At 53.8% G+C, this 18,255-nt stretch overlaps 1 protein-coding gene across 5 annotated transcripts in view; it reads right to left on the bottom strand.

Moving 5' to 3' along the window:
- The window catches only part of MROH2A (maestro heat like repeat family member 2A), a 44,251-nt gene that overhangs the window by 25,734 nt on the left and 262 nt on the right, over window positions 1-18,255 (bottom strand). For 4 of the 5 annotated variants that reach the window (XM_072961867.1, XM_072961870.1, XM_072961868.1 and 1 more), the window contains exons 2-19: window positions 17,419-17,514; window positions 17,006-17,187; window positions 15,499-15,630; window positions 15,124-15,286; window positions 13,017-13,115; window positions 12,277-12,428; window positions 11,572-11,715; window positions 10,401-10,493; window positions 10,071-10,164; window positions 9,845-9,958; window positions 7,551-7,627; window positions 6,516-6,635; window positions 6,100-6,210; window positions 4,076-4,223; window positions 3,061-3,101; window positions 2,406-2,547; window positions 2,100-2,152; window positions 1,665-1,772 (exon numbers count right to left, since the gene is read on the bottom strand). In XM_072961867.1, the coding sequence (XP_072817968.1) occupies window positions 1,665-1,772; window positions 2,100-2,152; window positions 2,406-2,547; window positions 3,061-3,101; window positions 4,076-4,223; window positions 6,100-6,210; window positions 6,516-6,635; window positions 7,551-7,627; window positions 9,845-9,958; window positions 10,071-10,164; window positions 10,401-10,493; window positions 11,572-11,715; window positions 12,277-12,428; window positions 13,017-13,115; window positions 15,124-15,286; window positions 15,499-15,630; window positions 17,006-17,187; window positions 17,419-17,514 (2,069 nt within the window). The remainder of the gene's footprint in view (window positions 1-1,664; window positions 1,773-2,099; window positions 2,153-2,405; window positions 2,548-3,060; window positions 3,102-4,075; window positions 4,224-6,099; window positions 6,211-6,515; window positions 6,636-7,550; window positions 7,628-9,844; window positions 9,959-10,070; window positions 10,165-10,400; window positions 10,494-11,571; window positions 11,716-12,276; window positions 12,429-13,016; window positions 13,116-15,123; window positions 15,287-15,498; window positions 15,631-17,005; window positions 17,188-17,418; window positions 17,515-18,255) is intronic. The other variant, XM_031677834.2, reaches the window with a different exon arrangement.

Raw genomic sequence — 18,255 nt, 5'->3', positions numbered from 1 at the left:
CTGTATTCACACCAGAAATATAGAAGGGTTCAAATTTCTCCATATTCTTGCCAATATTTGTTATTATCTTTTTTATTATAGCCATCCTTGTAGGTGTGGAGTAATATCTTGTTGTGGTTTTGACTTGCATTTCCCTAATGGTAATGATCCTGAATATTTTTTCATGTGATTATTTGCCATTTGTGTATCTTTTTTGAAGCACTATCTACTCAAACCTTTGCACATTTTTAATTGGCTTATTTGTCATTTTATTATTGAGTTGTAAGAGTTCTTCATATATTCTAGATACATGGTCCTCATCAGGAACTAGATTTGCACATATATCCTCTCATTCTGTGAGTCGTCTTTTCACTTTCTTTATGGTACCATTTTCAGCGTAAGAGTTTTCAGTCTTGATGTCCAATTTATCTCATTTTTCTTTCATCACTCAGTGTTTTCGGTGTCACATCTCAGAAGGCTTTGGCCAAGCCAAGGTTATGAAGATTTCCACCTATGTTTTATTCTAAGAGTTTTATAGTTCCAGCTTTTGTATTTAAATCTATGATCCATTATAAGTTAATTTCTGTGGATGGTGTGAGGAAGGGGTCCAACTTCATTCTTTTGTAAGTGGGCATGCAGTTTTCCCAGCATCATTTGTTGAAAAGACTATTCCTTCCCTACTGAACTGTCTTGGCACTCTTCTTGAAAATCAACTGACAGGAAATGTGAGGTTTCTTTCCAGACTTTCAATTCTATTCCATCAGTCTATTACCTATCCTAATGCCAGTACCACACTCCCTTGTGTACTGCAATTATGTAGGAAGTCTTCAAATTGCAAAACCTGAGCCCTTCAACTTCGTTTTTCAAGCATAACTGTGTTGGCTACTCTGGGCCCCTTACATTATGAATTTTAGGACCACCTTGTCAATCTTGGGGGGGAAAGGCCAGCTGAGATTATGGTAAGGATCATGTTTGATCATGCTGAATCTGTAGATAAATGAGGGATGTCACGCTCTTAATGTATCTTAAATATATTATCTTTCAATTCATGAACATGAAATGTTTCCCATTGGTTGAGATCATCTCTGATTTTCAACAATGTTTATAATTTTGTGAAGACCCTTTTAGAATGGAATATACACATGTGGGGGTCATGAGTTAATAGCTGGATGATTCGGGGTGAGAAACTAATCTGTAGGGTGGGGGTGGGGACAGGGTGTGCAGCGTGGTTTGATAGGTGTCCTGCTCTAGAAGTTGGGGGTCCAGCTCCAAATCCCAGCTTGCCCACTCCTTTTCCCCTCTCCAGGCCTTATCTTCTTCCCTCATTGACCTTTTGTGGTTAAATGTCATCCTCACCCTTTTCGCTATTTACCAAAACATGTTCAGACATCTCATTCCTTGCCTATTGACTCTGCTGACAAAACTTGTTATATTGAAAGGAGTGAAGTGAGAAGAAGGGGAAACTGGTGGCTGGAGGAGAGAGTCCCAGCTCCAACAAAGCAGGTTCTTAAGGAAAAACAGGACAAAACAAAAACTAAAACCCTCTAGTCTAGACCAGCCTTTCCTCCCAGGACCCTGTGGACAGCCACAGATACAGCTGGCCTCACACACACCACGGGACCCTCTCCGGTTTACTGTCCCCGGAGCCCCTCCCTATCTGGACTGCCTTGCCTCCAGGAACCAACCTTCTCCAGGGAGGGGCTGTCAAAGCTTTCGATCTGGTTGTTCAGCTCTTTGCCCAGGCGCAGGCTCCAGTTGGAACCCCGAGTTTTCTTGAGGGAGTTTCTCAGAAACTGGGGAGACAGAAGACATCGGTGGGCCATGTTCTAGCCCCCTCCTCCCATCTCTAGACCACTTAACCCAAATAGGGCTACTGTTTTGTGGGCTGGGGACTGGCGGGAGGGCTGCCACCCTGTGCTGCTTTCCTGGACTCTTGGGTCCCCAGGGTGGAAGCTCTCTGTCCTCTCCTGCTGTGGACATGTGTGTACTCCCCCAGTCCTCTGACAGAAAGAGAATATGTCCCTTAGGGGCCTCTAAACTCCCCACCCACCAACCCCACTGGGAGCCCTCCCCCAGCCCTGTCTCCCCACCCTGGCCTCAGCAGGTGGGGTCTCCTCTACCTGAATCAGCTTGTCCTCCCAAGTCTTCTGATTCCAAGTAAACTCAGTATGTTCTGCAGAGAGAAGGACCACACATCCTAGTGTCTCCTGATTCCTCCACCCCACCCCAGGTCGCCTCCTCAGCAGGTGACTGAGGACTTCCGCAGATGGGCTCACCACTCAGCATTTTCCTCCCCACCTTCCCAAGGACTGAAATACACTGTGCCAGCCCCCGGGAGCCTTGGCTTCTGTTGATCAGGTCATGTGATCAGTACCCAGCGAGTACACTGATGGGGGCAGGCTCAGGTACACACTCGGGCACCTCACCTTCCAGGTACTTGACCAGCAGCGGAATCTCCAGCTCCCACATGTTGGCCATGGAGGGTGCGATGCTCTGGCTCAGGGTCCTCAGAAGGTTGAGCATGGCAATCCCACGGCCCTCCCCCTTGTAGGGGGATGACATCAGCACCTGGAGGGCACCAAGGCACCAGGGGGCTGTGCCCGGGCTGGGCAGCCCCAGGCCCTCTCTCCTCAACCTGGATGCATGCTCTTAAAGGGGAGAGTTGGAGAGGTTGGGTTGTTTTCAAACAGAGTCTCGGGGATCAGAGCATCCCCCAAAAGGATGCTGCAGGGAGGAAAGGAGATGAGAGGGGAGACTGTGGGCTCCCTCCCTACCTTGGCTTCCATGGAGTAGGGATTGGTGTCCAGGGTCAACACAAGGAGGAGGACGCATGGGTGCAGGACTGAGCCAATCCCCTGGGGACTGGCAGGCTACAGGCAGTGTCCTGGGGATGCTTTGGGACCATTCAAAGGCCAAGCAGAGGAATCTGGGAGCATAGTGCCCCAGCCACATCTACCCCAGAGGGCCAACAGAGACCTGGAAAGCTCTGCCTGTCAGGCTTCCAGCTCCCTCCTCTCCCCGGAGGCTCCGGGAATTAGGTGCTCAAGGGAGAGGAGTCCAGGGCCCAAGTGAGCCACTCACCAGGAGACGGGCCAGCAGCTTCTGCGGTGCGGGCAGGTCCACTGAGGAAGAAGATGCGACCTCTGCTGAAGCTGCCCAGCCCATCCCAGCACGTGCTCCTGTGCCCTCGGGCGTGCTTTGCCCTGCAAGGTGCTTCCCGACAGCATCCCCTTGCCCCAGAATGGAGGATGGTCAGCACGGGGGACTTTCCACAAAGAACATTAGAATTGGCTTATGCTGGAGGAGGGCGTATCGGCTAGGGCTTAGAAGATAGTGTTCTCAGGACTCGCCCGCTTTGTAATGGACACCAGGACCCACTAGGGGAGAGTCTGTCTCCCATCACCTCACTTCACCTCCCTCTGCTGGCTTTGGGAGGCAATGAGCCCCTGAGAAGTAAACTCACAGCACTTGGCCCTGTGGGTGAGGGAGGGCCAGGCCTGCCGAGAAGCTGCATGTGGGGAGCCCAGGAGAGGACCCAGCCCCAGAGTCGGGGTGGGGGTTTGAGGAAGCCCTAAAAGGGTAGCCTAGCTGGTTGCTCAGAGCAGCCTCCGCCCTTCACCATTCCTGGGTCCTGGAAGGCTCCTCGTCACCTTTGGTCACTGGCCATGCCCGTCCACAATGCCCCAGGCCCTTGAGAGCCATTCCCTTGTGACACTGGTGTCATCCATAAGTAGGTCAGCCTGGTCATTTTCTTGAGAGTCTGGTGTTAATGTGCTCAATCTGAGGGGACCCCAGTGGGGCTGGTTTCAGAGGAGTCAGATGGGAATGTCTGTAACTCCTCTAGCTGGCTCACCGAGGCCCAGAGAGGTCACACTTGGAGAGAGCCTGAGCCAGGCCCTCTGCAGGTGGGGCCTGGGCCAGAGGGCAGGGACGTGAGGAATGATCTTCCTGAGGAACTCTGTACAATTTCAGTCTCCTTAGATATGGCAGGGGCGGCCTCTGGCCTGGCTGCTTGGACGCCATAATGCTTCCTGGAAAGGGGAAGCCTTCCAAGGCTTGGGGCACCCTGGTGAGCTGGCGCAGGGCTGCTGCTCACCGTGCCTGCTCCTGCTGGTCGCACTGGCCTCCACGTCCTTGATGTGGAGCTGCTGTTCTGCCAGGTTCGTGAGGCTGATGCAGATGGGGGTCAAGGCCTCCATGTAATCGGTCTCCATGATGTAGCACAAGAGCCTTACCCAAAACTCCTGGGCGGCGGGGAAAGGGGGCAGGATTAGCTGGGGCAACCAATGGACAAGCAAGGAGGCAGGTCAGGCTTCCCCCATGGTGTTGCCTCACCCTCAGTTCTCCAGAACCGCGCTCTGACCCGCTGACCACCTCAGCCCCGAGGCTGCTGCCAGCCCCACTCTGTCAGGGCCGTGTGAGTGGCACCTACTGGACATGGCTGAAGGCGTCAGCTAGTGCTGGGCCCCCAACCCCCCTGCCTGCTGGCCTTACTCCAACCCCACTCCCCTCACATCCTCTTTGACCAGCGCCCTCCCTCTAACCCCAGATCCTCCGGAGATGACATGGGCCACACAACCCAGCCATGCTCGCCAGTTGGGAAGGTCCTGTTTGGGTCCCTTTGGCTAAGTGAGTGTGCCCAGTTATTCAATCAGATGCTAATCTAGGTGTGGTTGTGAAGGTATTTTGTAAATCTGATGAAAGTCCATAATACTTCCAGGAGATTATGCCGGATACCATGAGTGCACATCATCCAATCAGTTGAGAGGGAAAAACAGGCTTCCCTGAGGAAGAAGATAGTTTGCCTCAAGACTACAGCCTCAGCTCCTGTGTGAGTCTCTGGCTTGCCCTCTAAATTTCAGACTTATCAGCCCTCACAACTGCATAAGCCAATTTCTTGAAATAAAGCAAACTATATACACATACATGTATATACATATATCTGTATCTCCTACTGATTCTGTTTCTCTAAAGACTCTTAGAGCTGTGTCTCTAGCCCCCCAGCTTCACCTGCCATCTCCCCTTTCTCTCAGATATCACTGAACACCCCCGGTGAGTCCTGGTCCCCCTTAGCCCCACGCCCACCCCTCGGAGTTTGGGGTGAGCTCCTGTGCTACTAACTAACAAGCGAAGTTGCTTGCCCTGTTCTAGCCGAATCCTCGGCTCCTGGGTTCCCCCAGGGAGGCAGCATGGTGAACTGGAAAGAGCATTTTAATCCTGGCTCCACTATTTACCAGCTTAGAAGCCTTGAACAAATTAATGAGTCCCTCTGAGCCTTGGTTTCCTCATCTACAAAAGCAAGGTAATAACAGACTTTACCTCAAAGTGTTGTTGGGATAATTAAATGAGATTCTATGATGCTGCACACCTAGTACAGTACCTGCTATATGTAGGCACTCAATGGATTGCAGTCATTTATATTATTATTACTATTATTTCTGCAATTAAGATAAAGTGCCACTGGACAAGGAGCATCTAGCCCATGGCCTCACTTAATGGACCATGATTCCCTCCTTACGCTGTCATGTTAAATTTTTCCTATCTTATTGCTATGTCACATTGTATTGCAACTAGAAGTTGACACCTGTGTTTCCCCTAAAAGCCCACGAATAATCTGGAGTAATACTGAGCCTTCCCAGCGTATACTCTGGTGTCTTTTACATAATAGGGACTCACTGAATGTTTGTGGAATTAAACCACTAAAATCACTTATTTACACACACACACACACACCACTAAAATCACTTATTTACACACACATGTACATGCCTGCACACACACACACACACACACACTGAAGAGGTTTTAAGGTAATGGAAACATTTCAGGCAATAAGTCAGCTGATACTTCTTCAGTCCACTGTGTGCCAGGCACTGCCCTGGCATCTGGGGCCACTGGGTTCCCACAAAGACCCAGCTCTAAAACTGAATCTTGAAAGACAAGCTCTCAGGTATTTGGAAGATCAGGGCTCGAACCCTCAGTCATCCCAGGTGGTGGGAATGGGAGCATGAGTGCAGAATTCTGGGCCTGCATTCTTCCCCCCAAGCCTGGCACAGGGCAGACATGAGCCGTCAGATCCAGCAGGCCAGCCCATGGGGTGGGTGGGTGGGGCTCACGCACGTTGGTCACCCCACTGACAGAAGAGGTTATGATCTTCACGGTATCCATGGTGACATTGTGGACCATCTTCTCCTCCAGGTCCCTCTGATAAAAGCTCTCCCGGCGATTTGTCTGGAAGATGGAAACAAGGGGTCCCTGCTTGTGGGCTGGTAGGGCCTTGCCATGGTCTTGGCTGTGGTCTCCTCACCCCCGTGAGGCTCGTTGCTCAGATTCTGAGTATCCAGGATGCCCACAGCTGCTCATGTGTTTCAGCATGTTCTAGACCCCTGCAGCTGTGTGTGTCGTGGACTTGTGTCTTGAAAGTACATGCGTGCAGGTTCAAGCCCAGGTACACCGAGCAGCATTCTTGCCTCCATGCTGTGGAAACCCCTTCCAGAGTCCAGCTTCCCCAGAGTCTGCTAGTCAGGGCCACTCACCAGTTTGTAGGTGGATAAGGTAAGTTGCACAGACACGTACTTCAGTCCCCAGCCTTTGATTCTGTCCTGGAAGCCAGACAGGACCAACTGGCCAATGATGCGAAGAATAGCCATCCTCACCTGAGGGGACAAGGCAGGGGACAGGCTGGGGGTCAGAGGCTCAGCATCCAAGACCAATCCTGCACACAAGACAGCTAGTGCTAAGGATGCTCTGGTCTGGAAGGGGCCTCAGGGGCCACGTGGTTACTGTGTACTCTGTCCACAGCCTCCTCCGGGGGTCCCCCAGGGCAGCGTGCCCACCCAGGAGCCTCGTCTGAGCCCTTCGAAGCTACGAGCACACTTCTCCCTACGTGAGCTGCTCCAGCCTCAGGCAGCCCTGCCAAGGAAAACATGACTCTTATCCTGGGCTCCCTGGAGCTCATATGTGGGGGTGACACAGATCAAGCCTGTTCCCTCTTCCCTTGACAACTTCCAGGTGTAGGACAGCTCTGCCTACGTCTCCAGCCAAACACCTCATTCCCTCCCCTGTGTGTGCAGATCCCTCCATCCTGGACCTCCCCTCTCTGGGACATGATGGCCAAACAGCAGCCCCCATGGCCCAGGGCCAGAAGCAAAGCTATGCTCCAGGGACCGTGGTTGCAGGAGTGCCAAGACGGTGATTTTTAGCCTTTATTTGCTTTTTTCAAATATGGCCAAGACCTTATAAAACCCTTTGGCAGCCAAGCAGCTTGACCAGAAGGTGGGTTCATGCTCCTCTGTCCAGGGTGGCATCTGAGACCCTTCACTGGAAAACTCTAGGTCCTTGGGATATTGAGGGTCTCAGGAGAGGGGCCACAGCTTGGATGGGCCTCCCTCTCCCCCAGCTGTACCTGGTGCTGGCTGGGAAGCTAGGTTTTCCATCCATGGGCCTTATTTGAGGAGGCAGCCGGGGCTCCCCACACGGAGCTGGAGGGCAGGGACGGCTGCAGCCGCGGTCCCTCTGCATCCCTGGCAGAGGTCCCATACGTATCCCTTTCCAGGTCTCCACCCTCTTACCTTGGACCGGGAGTCGGAGAGTGTGCTCTTGACTACCCGGATGGCCAGGCAGATGGTCCTGACATTCATTCTGGGCTCTGAAAGAGGAAAACCTGCCTGGAGGTCCGTCGGCCTCAGGGCCAGGCTCTGCGGAGGTGCCTGGGAGCCAGGCGCAGGGGACTCGTCCAAGTCGCGCCTCCCTAGGGCCTCAGACTCACCCCCACAAGCCCAGGGGCACTTCCTTCGGAGGCCACTCTGACCACCTCCCTGTGTTCTCGGTGCCCACCCCACCCCAGCCCCAGGGGACGTTGTTTTGTTGCTTCATTCCCTTGGCCTCTGCTTTGTATGTGTCTCTTTTGAACACAGTGGACTTTCCTTGAGCACGGAGCCTCCCCCTAAGAGCTCTTTAGTCCCCTCAGCTGGACACGTGGTGCTGGACACACCGGGGACAAACACAGGTGGCAAAGCTCAGCTGTGGAGAGCCTGGGCTCTGGGGCCAGGCTGCCAGGGTTCAAACCCTGGCTCCACTACATCCCAGCTGTGTGACCTTAGGTGAATTACTTAGCCCCTCTGTGCCTCAGTTGCCTCGCCTGTAAAAGGTGGATACCAAGAGCACCTCCCTCGCAGAGCCGCTGTGAGCAGTAATGAGTTGCCACCGTGCCTGGTGCATGAGGGTGCTGTGTGTTTGCTGGATGTAGGGCTGATAACCGGACCCCCGACTGAAGGAGGAAGATTAAGGGAGGTGAGGAAGTTCTGGAGACGATGTATGGATGGAATTAGAGTTAAGCAATCAGGCTGATGCTACACTCAGGGCTAGATGTTACTAGAATTTAACGCTGATGGAGGAAAAGGAGGAAAGGAGGCCAAGGTGGAAGGTGACGGGCCATCAGGTACCAAGGAAGAATGTTACCAGTTAGAGGTCTTATCTTCAAAACGGAAACCTCTTTTTCCGGTTATTAAAATAGTATATGTTCATTGCAAAATTAAAGTAAAACGTAGCCACCCTTAATAGTTCGTGTGTCCTTTTAAACCTGTTTGTGCATAAACAGGCACATAGACTTTTCACATAACCGCGGTCATGCTGTATACACTGTCCCATTCTGTATTGCTACACTTAATGTATAAAGGGCAGCTTTTCCATGAAAAAATGTAGGCTGTGTAATATGCCATTATGTGGATATACTATCATTAACTCCACAAATTCCTTATAGAAAAACATGCAGGTTGTTTTTAATGTTTTGCTTTTATGCCCGAAGTCATGATGACCATCTTTGTCCAGTTACCTTTGGGCGATTATTTCCTTTAGAAAACTGACCAAACGTTGGATTGTTGAGCCCGAGTTTTGGGCCTTATCTGATCGAGCACCCAGCATCGTTTATCAGTTTACACCCCTGTCAATGAAGTGTTTAAGAGTCTGGTTTCTTAAATTCTAGACCAGGGATTAGCGAAGTATAACCCCAAGGCCAAATCTAGCCCAGAGCCGTTTTCGTAAATAGTGTTACTGGAGCACAGCCACGCTCCACAGTCTATGACTGCTTTTGCTGTGCAATGGCAGAGTTATGTAATTGTCACAGACCTTGTGGCCTGCAAAGCTGAAAATGTTTTTGCTATCTGGCCTTTTACTGAAAAATGGCTACACCAGCTCTGATCACTCTTAATCATCTCTGCCCATCAGATAGGAAAAAAGGGTCTCACTGTTGCTTAAATTTGCATTTCTTTATGAGAGGGGTTTACTGTCAGTAGAAAGTGGAAGATCTTTCACATACAGTTGCCCAGTTTGTGCACTGCGCAAGGGTACGCAGCTGAAGGGCTGAACTGAAGCCACCCAAGCTCTTCTCAAGTCATGCAAGACCATGTGCTGCCAGTAGGGGGAACCTTGTTCAAATTCATGCAGCAGCTGGTGCTGCTGGAGACAGTTATTTCCCTTGAACATCAAGGCCAGGTTTAGAGTTCGGACTTAGGGATTTAGAATCAGACTAAGATTCAGCACTGGGTCAGTGGGAATTCACGGTTCCACCAAAATGGTGTAACTAGGTTTTATATTCAGTCCTTGATTTAGCTTTGGGGGTTACACTAGGATTAGAGTCAACAGTTTGAAATTCAGACTCAAGTAGAAACAGATTGAGGGTTTAAAGAGAGGGGTGAGGGTGTGGAGGTGGGTCCCAGAGCTGGTGAGGTTCAAGGGTAGAAAACGTGAAGCCACCCAGAGCTGTGACTCCTCGGCCCAGAGGAAATGATGGAGGACTAGAGACGGGGGAGACCTGTCCACCCCCACCCCCGCCACCAACCCCGACTGCCTCCCTGCCCTCACTCACCATCTGCGCTCACCACTGCCCTAATCAGGGCCAGGGTCCCCACCCGGGTGGCCTCGTTTCTCATCTCTATCTGGCTGAGGAAGAACTTCATCAGCTCCTTGGGGTAGGAGCGGGCTGCAGGGTGAAGGACCACTTTAATTGTGCCCACAGAGCAGGAGCAGAAGGACGGGGCAGCCCCGGGCCCAGGGCTCAGAGGGGCTGGGGCTCCCGGAGGCTCACTGCGGACCTGGGGGAGCCTCACCAAGGGCGATGAAGCAGTGCACGATCTCCGCCAGGTTCCGGCTGCTGTACTGCTGCTGGGCAGGGGCCTTGGAACACACCTGGGGAGGGGGTGTGCGGGGAGGGTGGGTGAGATCAAAGCTGGATCGAGGGGCAGGGGGGCAGGTGCTGGAGCATCACAACCTCCCATCCAGAGGGATGCAGGAGGCAGGTGGGCGAGACGGGGGCTGCACCACCACCTCGCCCTTGGCCCTGGTCGGCCACACCACCGACCGCAGCCCGCTTCCCACCGATCCACTCCGAGAATGCCATGCCCCGTGGAGCCTGTTGGCCTCACCTGGACGTGCAGTTCCGTGAAAATGGTGTGCAGCTGCATTGGGGGGATGGGGGTGTTGGTGGTGACCGACATCTCCAGGATCTGCCTCAAGACCTGTGGTGACACATGACCTTCTACCAACTCAGGGTCAAAATCTAGACCTTTGCTACTCAACGTTTTCCATCGACCAGATGCATCAGCATCCCCTGGGAGCTCATTAGACATAAGGCCTCCCAGCCCCTGCCCAGACCTCTGAATCCGACTCTGTTTCAACCAGCCCTCAGGTGACTCCCACACATAGTAATGCTTGGGCAGCACCAGGGTCACTGAGTGTGGCATTCAAGGCCCTTTTCACCTTTCTCTCCCACTCACCTGAAAGTGAAGGCCAATCTTTAGACAGAATGATTTACGTTTGGCTCCCCAAATCTGTCACATTCATTTCTGCTCCCGGTTTTCACAGCAAAGGGCCACCTCTTGTCTGTAGATGAGTGACCCCTTCACAATAAACGTCAGCCCAGGTCACACCTCCACACACAATTTTGCAGAGTCTCCATCTCACATGCATTCCAAGCTGTCAGGGGTTGAATGGTGTCCCCCCAAAATTCACGTCCACTCGGAACCTCAGAATGTGACTTTACATGAAAACAGGGTCTTTGCAGATAAATTAGTTAAAGATCTCTAGATGAGATCATCCCGGATTTAGGGTGGGCCTTACAGCCAATGACTGATCTTGTGAGAAGAGAAGAGGACACAGAGAGAGACACAGAGAAGATGTGCAGATGGAGGGGACACTGGAGTGAGGCAATGCCCAGGGCCACCAGAAGCTGGAAGAAGCAAGATTCCCGCCCACGCCCACCCTCCCCAGAGCCTTCAGAAGCAGCACAGTTTGCCAATACATTGATGTCGGACTTCTGGCCTCCAGTCTCCACGAAAGAATAAATATCTGTTGCTTTAAGCCACCTGCCTCATGGTTCTTTATTACGGCAGCCCTAGGAAACTGACCTCACCATGGCCTCCAAGACCCAAAGGGGACCTCACTCTTTCCACGTGGATTGGCATCATCTGTTTCTTGAAAACCCTACAGGTGCCCAGCCCCATAGCCCCACTGTCCACCAGAAGACACCCCATGGGACACCTGGAAGCCCCAAATATCCCAAGCCTCTGGCCCAGACCGCTGCCCACCCGGCCTCACCTGTGTGATGAAGAGCGCCTCCAGGCTGCCCTGGTACTCGGCCAGCAGCAGCGGGATGTAGTCGTACACCTGCTCCCGCAGGTCATCGTTGGGCAAGAGGAGGCTCAGAATGGGCTTCAGGGACTTGATGACCCCCAGCTTCACCTACCACACAAGCAGGGTCTCCAGGCCCCTTGGCCCAGGACCCCCAGCAAGGCCCAGTGATGTCAGCCCCATCCACAGAATCAAAGACACGTGACACAGGCGACCTTGGAAGAAGAGTCTAGGCCTCCCCGAGGCCCCATGAGTCCTGGCTGTGTCACTTAGGTGACCTCGGGCAGACCTCAGCTTCCTCACTTGTAAAATGAGATGTGTCTGGGTCCCAGCCTCTGAGGTTCATGTGAGAGGTCGGGGAGAGGGGAGGTGGCTGGAATATGACCTTTCACCTCACTTCCTGCAGCACAGAGCTGACATGGAAGCCGGTCCCGCAGGTAAACTGCCCTGAGAGCGCCCAGCACGCGTGTAACAGGGACCCTTGACCTGCATCTCCAGGGGCCTTGGTCAAGTGGCCTCCTGAAGGCCCAGGGCCCACGGGGTTCAGCATCGGAAGCTCCTGATCCTGCCTCTACTTGGGTCACCATCTCCTTGGACCCAGGGGTGTCTCAGCCCTGCCAGCCCCCCTGACCGGGGGACCATGGGGGCGCACCTGAGCAGGACACATCTCACCTCGGGGTTATGGTTCCTCAGCCACACGGTCACAAAATAGCGATACATGGGGAACAGCTTTACAGCAAACTGCTCCTCGGTCATCACGGGGTACACGCTGTCCTCCAGATGCCGCAGGTAAAACTGCACCGCCTCACAGAAGGTCTCCATGGCTACCCGTGGGGACGTGCAGTGAGCCCCGGGGTGGGCGGGGTGCAGGACAAAGCCGTCCTAGGCCGTCTTCTCCAGGAAGGAGAGCTCACGTGCTCCCACAACTAGCGGACTACTGAGTTGGCCAAAGACGCTGCTAGAAAAATCTTTTGCCCCTCCCTCTCTGGCCTCCCAACCCTCTCACAGCTCCCTGATTTTTACCCTGCATGACTGTGTGTGAAACGCCCCCCAGGGGGTAGCACGCGGGTGTGTCTGGGTCCCAGCCCTTGAAGTTCATGTGTGGAGGTCAAGGTGGCAGGGCTGGAATGTGGCTCTTTGCTCACACCCTGGGGATTCCACTGCAGCCGAGGTCAAACACATTTTACCCTACTTTTCTCAGGTATCCAAGATTTGGGCCCACAAAAATGTTAAGTAATCAAAACCTGGGGCCGGGTGGTCAGAAGTAGACGGCATTGAAGACCTGTCCGGGACAATCCTCACCTGGAGACATTTCCCTGGCCTCCCGCCCCTGGGAATCTCACCTGCTGACCCTGCTTCCCCTCCCCAGCACCCTGACTGGCCAGACCCGCAGGCCTAGGTGGGGCACGTACCTCCGCAGATGACCTGACGCATCTTGGCTTCACTGGCAAGTCTCAGCATGGTGAATATGGTAGCCAGGGTGATGCCCATGTACGGCATGAACTCAAACACTGTGGGCCAGGGGCAGAGGTCACAGGGAGTCAGGGGTGACGGTCAGCAGAGGGGACAGCTCCACCATCCACACCTCCAGCCCCGGAGCCAGGGAGCCCCACTGTGGACGGAAGTCACTGGGAGGTAAAGAGGCTAAGGGGGAGGGGGTGGGAAAGAGGAGGAGGGAAGGGGTAGGGAAGGATGAGGAGGAGGAAGAGTGGAGGAAGGAGGCAGCGGGCAGGCTTCCTTAACCCCTCCCAGCCCCTCTGGGTGTCCCACACGTCCTGGGATGAAAAACACAGACTGTAAGTGAGCAAGTGAGGGCAGGGGACAAGCAGCAGAAGAAAAGAGAGTAGAGGGACATGGGAAACAGGGATGGGGGGGGAGAGGAGAAAGAGGACAGAGTGACAGACGGACCCTGGCCTCCAGGTCCCTCCCCTGAGCCCCCACCAACCCCCCTTCCTGATTCCCTTCCCATCTCTGTGTTGCACCCCTCATCTGCCCCCTCCAGGCTCCAGCCTTGGTGCACACGCGAGCCCCGCCCTCCCCTGCGCCCCAGAGTCCCCTCAGCTGCCACCTCAGTCCTCTCCCCTCCAGTCTTCACTGGCTCTCCCCCTATCTCTCTCCTGATGGCCAGGCCTCCATCCCCAGCAAGCCGCCCCCTCCAGTTTCATCTTCCCAGCCACCCCAGGAGGGCGGGCCACAACTGGCCCCTGGGCCCCTCCGAGTCCCCCTCCTCCTCACAGGCCCCATGACACCACATGGTCCTCATCTCACTGCTGGTCCCCCGACGCCTTCTCAGGCGTGGGGCTCTCTGGCCGGGGGCTGGCCCTCTCCTGTCTCCACTTTCACTCCCTTGGTGTCAGTGGCTCTGGACACCACCTAAACTCTCAGGCCACCCTGGTAGGAAGGCCTAGCCCAGATCTGCCCTCTGAACTCAGCTTCACACACTAATTGCCCCCTTGACCTCTGAACTTGGACATCTCTCAAGGGATGCAAACCCAAGACATACAAAAGAAAGTCTTTATCTGACTCCCAAGTTCTCGCTCTCAGGAAGTAAACCCACCCAGTCACTCTAACCTGAAACCTAGGAGTTCTTGGTTTCTCCTTTCCTGTGTCTCTTACGCACAATCCATCAGCAGGGCCACTCACTGGAGCCCCATCTGCTGCTCGCGTCTGTCCACCACTCACCAAGTGAGTCTGAAGCACTGTCACTTCACATTTGCACACCACCCACACCTCTTCATTCACATCACCGCTAGAATCGTCTTCCTGGAAGCTTTCATCAGGCGACTCCGCAGCATGAGATCCTTCAATAGCTTTCCAGCGCCCTCAAATGAGCCCAGACTGCACCACGCCCACCAGGCCCTGCCTAGCTCTCCAATTCCACTCTGACTCCAGCCATGGTGACCTCTCAGCTGTCAGAGAAACCAAGCTTTCTCCTGCCACTGGGCCTTTGCACATTCCACGCAGAACATCCTTTCTCATCCAGTCCTTCACACAGATATCACCACCGGGCCCTTCAGGTCACAGCTGAAGTATGGCCACCTCAGTGAGGTCCCACAGAGATGAGGCCCCCTCCCTTCATCATGATGTCAAACAGCCACCTGGCTGTTCTCTCCATGGCTGCCTTCTCGTATGATGGTTGTCTGCAGCCTTGTTTACTTGCTCACGGTGTTTTACTCCCCTGTGGCTCAGCACTCACCATAAGGCCTGCCTGGAGCAGGCGCTGAGCACATGTCTGTGGAGTAAAGAGACAGAGGGGGAAGGAGAAAGGGAGGAGAATGGAGCCAGCGGGGGAGAGGGGAAGGCGATTTGGAGGAGAAGGAATGATGGGGAAGAAAGACACAGAAATGAGAGGCGGAAACACAGAGAAGGAATCTTAGCAGCTGAGACAGAGAGACACACAGAGAAGAAGGGAAGGAATGCTGAGAAACATAAGAGGAGACAGACACAGAAAGGGGCAGGGACAAGGGCAGAGACCAGGCAGGAGGCCAGACGCCGGGGCTGAGGCCCCGCGTGCCCTACCGTTGCCGTTGGCCAGCTTTGCCAGGGTGATGATGACAAATTCCTCCGTGAGGTCGAGGGGCTTGAGGTGGTGCTGCAGCTCATACATCACCAAGCTGAAGTGGTTTCGAGACAGAGCCACCAGGGTGTCGCTGGCCACCTCTGCCTCCATATAGCCCTCCACCTGCAGGGGACAGGAGACGGATGTGTGGTGCCAGCACCAGCTTCTGCCCTGCACCTGCTCCAACCCCACTGGGCTCCCTCGGACCCCCTCAGCCAATTCTTTCCCCAAGAGGTAACTGGACAAAGGCCTTGGGCATCCCAGGCCCTCCCAACCGAGACTCAGCCCCTGGTTTGGCAGGGGGCAGGCACCGGTGGGGCCCAGGGCTCCACTACCTCCGGGATCTCCCTCATCTCCTTGGAGGCAATGGCGACCAGCCTCTGGACACAGTGCTCCTCCAGCTCCCCCTCCTGCTGGATGATCTCCTGGAGGATGTTGTAAATGTTGACTTTGCACTGAGTAGAAATCTGGGAAACAAGCGTGGTGGCTGGGAAGATCCTGGCCTGGGCAGTGGGGCCTGGGATGCACCCAGCCCCGCCCGAGCACACCAAGTCGCCATCTTCTCCCTCCCACTGGTCCTCCTCCAAAATACCTGGAATTTATAAGAAGAAACTTATGTTTAGTCTTCGTCCAGTTTCTGGCACAGACCCCCTAAAATCCTTGAATTTCCTAAGTGATGAGAGTGATAGAGGTGTGTTTTGCTGCTGATGAGTTTTGGTCCACACCTAACGATGGGAGCTGGCTGCCGGGAGAACCAACTATATGATTAGAGGGTTGGGAATTTCATTCTCACCCCCTGACCTCCACAGAGGGGAGAGGGGCTGGAAGCTAAATCAATTGCTAATGACCAAGGATTTAATTAGCCAAGCCTATATAATGAAGCTTCCATAAAAACCCAAAAGGACAGGGTTCAGAGAGCTTCTAGGTTAGTGAACACGCAGAGATTTGGGGAGAGTGGAGTGGTCCCTTCAGAAAGACATGGAAGCTTCATGCCCTTTCCCACATCACTTGCCCTCTGCATCTCCCCCATCTGAGTGTTCCTAGTTATATCTTGCTATAATGAACTGGTGTTCTGGTAAGTAAAATGTTTCTCTGAGTTCCGAGAGCCACCCTAGCAAATTAGTTGAACCCAAAGAGAGGGTCATGGGAACCTTTAATCTATAGCCAGTTGGCCAAACTTATGGCTTGTGTCTGAAGCTGGGACGAGGGGAGTGGTGTCTTATGGGACTGAGCCCTTAACCTGTGGAAGCTGACACTATTTCCAGGTCGATAGTGTCAGAATTGGGTTAAATTGTAGGACACCCAGCTAATACCAGGGAATTGCTTGGTGGTGTTAGGGACAAAAAAGCCAACACACTGGAATTGGGCTCAGAATGATTAATACTCCATCGGGCAGATTCACCCACCATCCTTGAACTGACCAAGACTTTGACCCTGACTCCTCCATCTCCAACACCTCCCCCTTCTCTCGACCCATCAGGCTCACTCAACTGGCCCTGCCAGTGTGGCCTGCAAATCGGTCTCTCTTCACTGTTTTCAGTCCGGCACACTCAGCAAGGTAAGTGGCAAATGGTCAGTGGTCAGGGTCCCCCACAGACTCAGCACTGACCCTCTTGCAAGTCCAAGAGGACGCACCCTATTTTGCTTCCTAGATGGCTCTCATCAGCATTTTAAATGACCTGGTTAAGGAGTGAGCGCCTCCCAGTCTTGCCCACCTCTGGACCCCAGCACCTAGCCCCTTGCCTACGACAGTCAGAAAACTTCTGCGGAGCAGTGGACGGATGTGCAAAGAGCCACAGGAGGCCGGGCTCAGAGGAGGAGCTGAGGGTGAGGAGGCCCTACCTCCGGCACCTGCAGGCAGCGGGCAAGCACGTTCACCACCACAGAGGGCTCGGTGGTGGCCTTCTCCGCGATGATAACCGAGGCCAGCATCTTGCGCATGTCAGGACCTGCCCCAGCAGCATCCGTCTTTGCCGACTCACCGTCCATGATGTTGAGGAGGTTTGTGACTTGTTGGAAGGTACCTGAGACAAAGGTGATGCAGGTGTGATGCTGAAATGAGCATTACAGGGGGTGTTCCTACACCCCAGTCTCCCTGACACCTGCCAGCTGCAGCTCCCCCTGCGGCACAATCAGATGGGGACCTTCCTGACCCCTGTACAGATGGAGAAACTGAGACCTTGGCTGGGACTTGCCCTCAAGGAGTTAGTGGCCGAAATGAGGCAGGAGTACAGGGATGGGCGTGACTTTCTTACCATTGTCCTCTGGTTCCAGAGGTTCCAGGTCCTCTGTTGCCTCTGGCAGGTCCTCATTTGAGTCTATTGCTGCTTCCGCCATCTCTCCCTCAAGCTCTTCAGAGATAAGATTTGTAAAATACTCGGTGTGTCGACACACCCTAAGATGACCCCCAGTGAGTCCCACCCTGCATAATCCACTTCCCTGGAGTGTGGGACGAACCCATGACTTGGTTAGACCCACATTTCAGCCAATAGAATACGGCAAAGGGGATGAGAACCCACTCCCATGAACATAGTACGTCATTTTAGCAGACTGGAGAGAGCGACTGCCCTGCTGGCCATGAGAAGGAAACAGTCCTGATGTAACTGCCGATGGAGGGGCCCTGTGGCCAGGAACCGAGGGCCTCAGTCCTACAGCCACAAGGAACTGGATTCTGCTAACAACCACACGAGCTTGAAAATGGACAGAGCTCCAGGGAGGGCAGCGCCAGGCCAACATCTTGAGTGCAGCCTGTGAGACCCCGAGCAAAGGACCCCGCGAAGCCATGCCCAGAATCCAATCATGCAAACTGAGATTATAAACAAGTGCTCTAAGCCACTAAGTGGAGGTGATTTGTCACACAGCAATAGATGACCGAACTTCGTTAAGAAGGGCCCTTCCTCCCTCTCGGCTAGACACTGGAAACTAATGATTAACTGGAAATCCACTCCAGCAGCTCTCACGGCTCCTTGCAAGGGGCTCTCCTGACACCAGCAGCTTCTTAAGTGCTGACAACACCAACACAGGTGTCCATGTGAGCACCCAGATCCTTTTCCCTCCTGTCCCAATTTCTCAAACTCCATCCCAGGGCCTTC

Source organism: Vicugna pacos, chromosome 5 (genome assembly GCF_048564905.1).
Source record: "Vicugna pacos chromosome 5, VicPac4, whole genome shotgun sequence".
In the NCBI taxonomy this organism is placed as follows: domain Eukaryota; kingdom Metazoa; phylum Chordata; class Mammalia; order Artiodactyla; family Camelidae; genus Vicugna; species Vicugna pacos.
The sequence above is the reverse complement of the archived record's forward strand: the minus strand, read 5'-3'. Positions and strand labels throughout refer to the sequence as shown.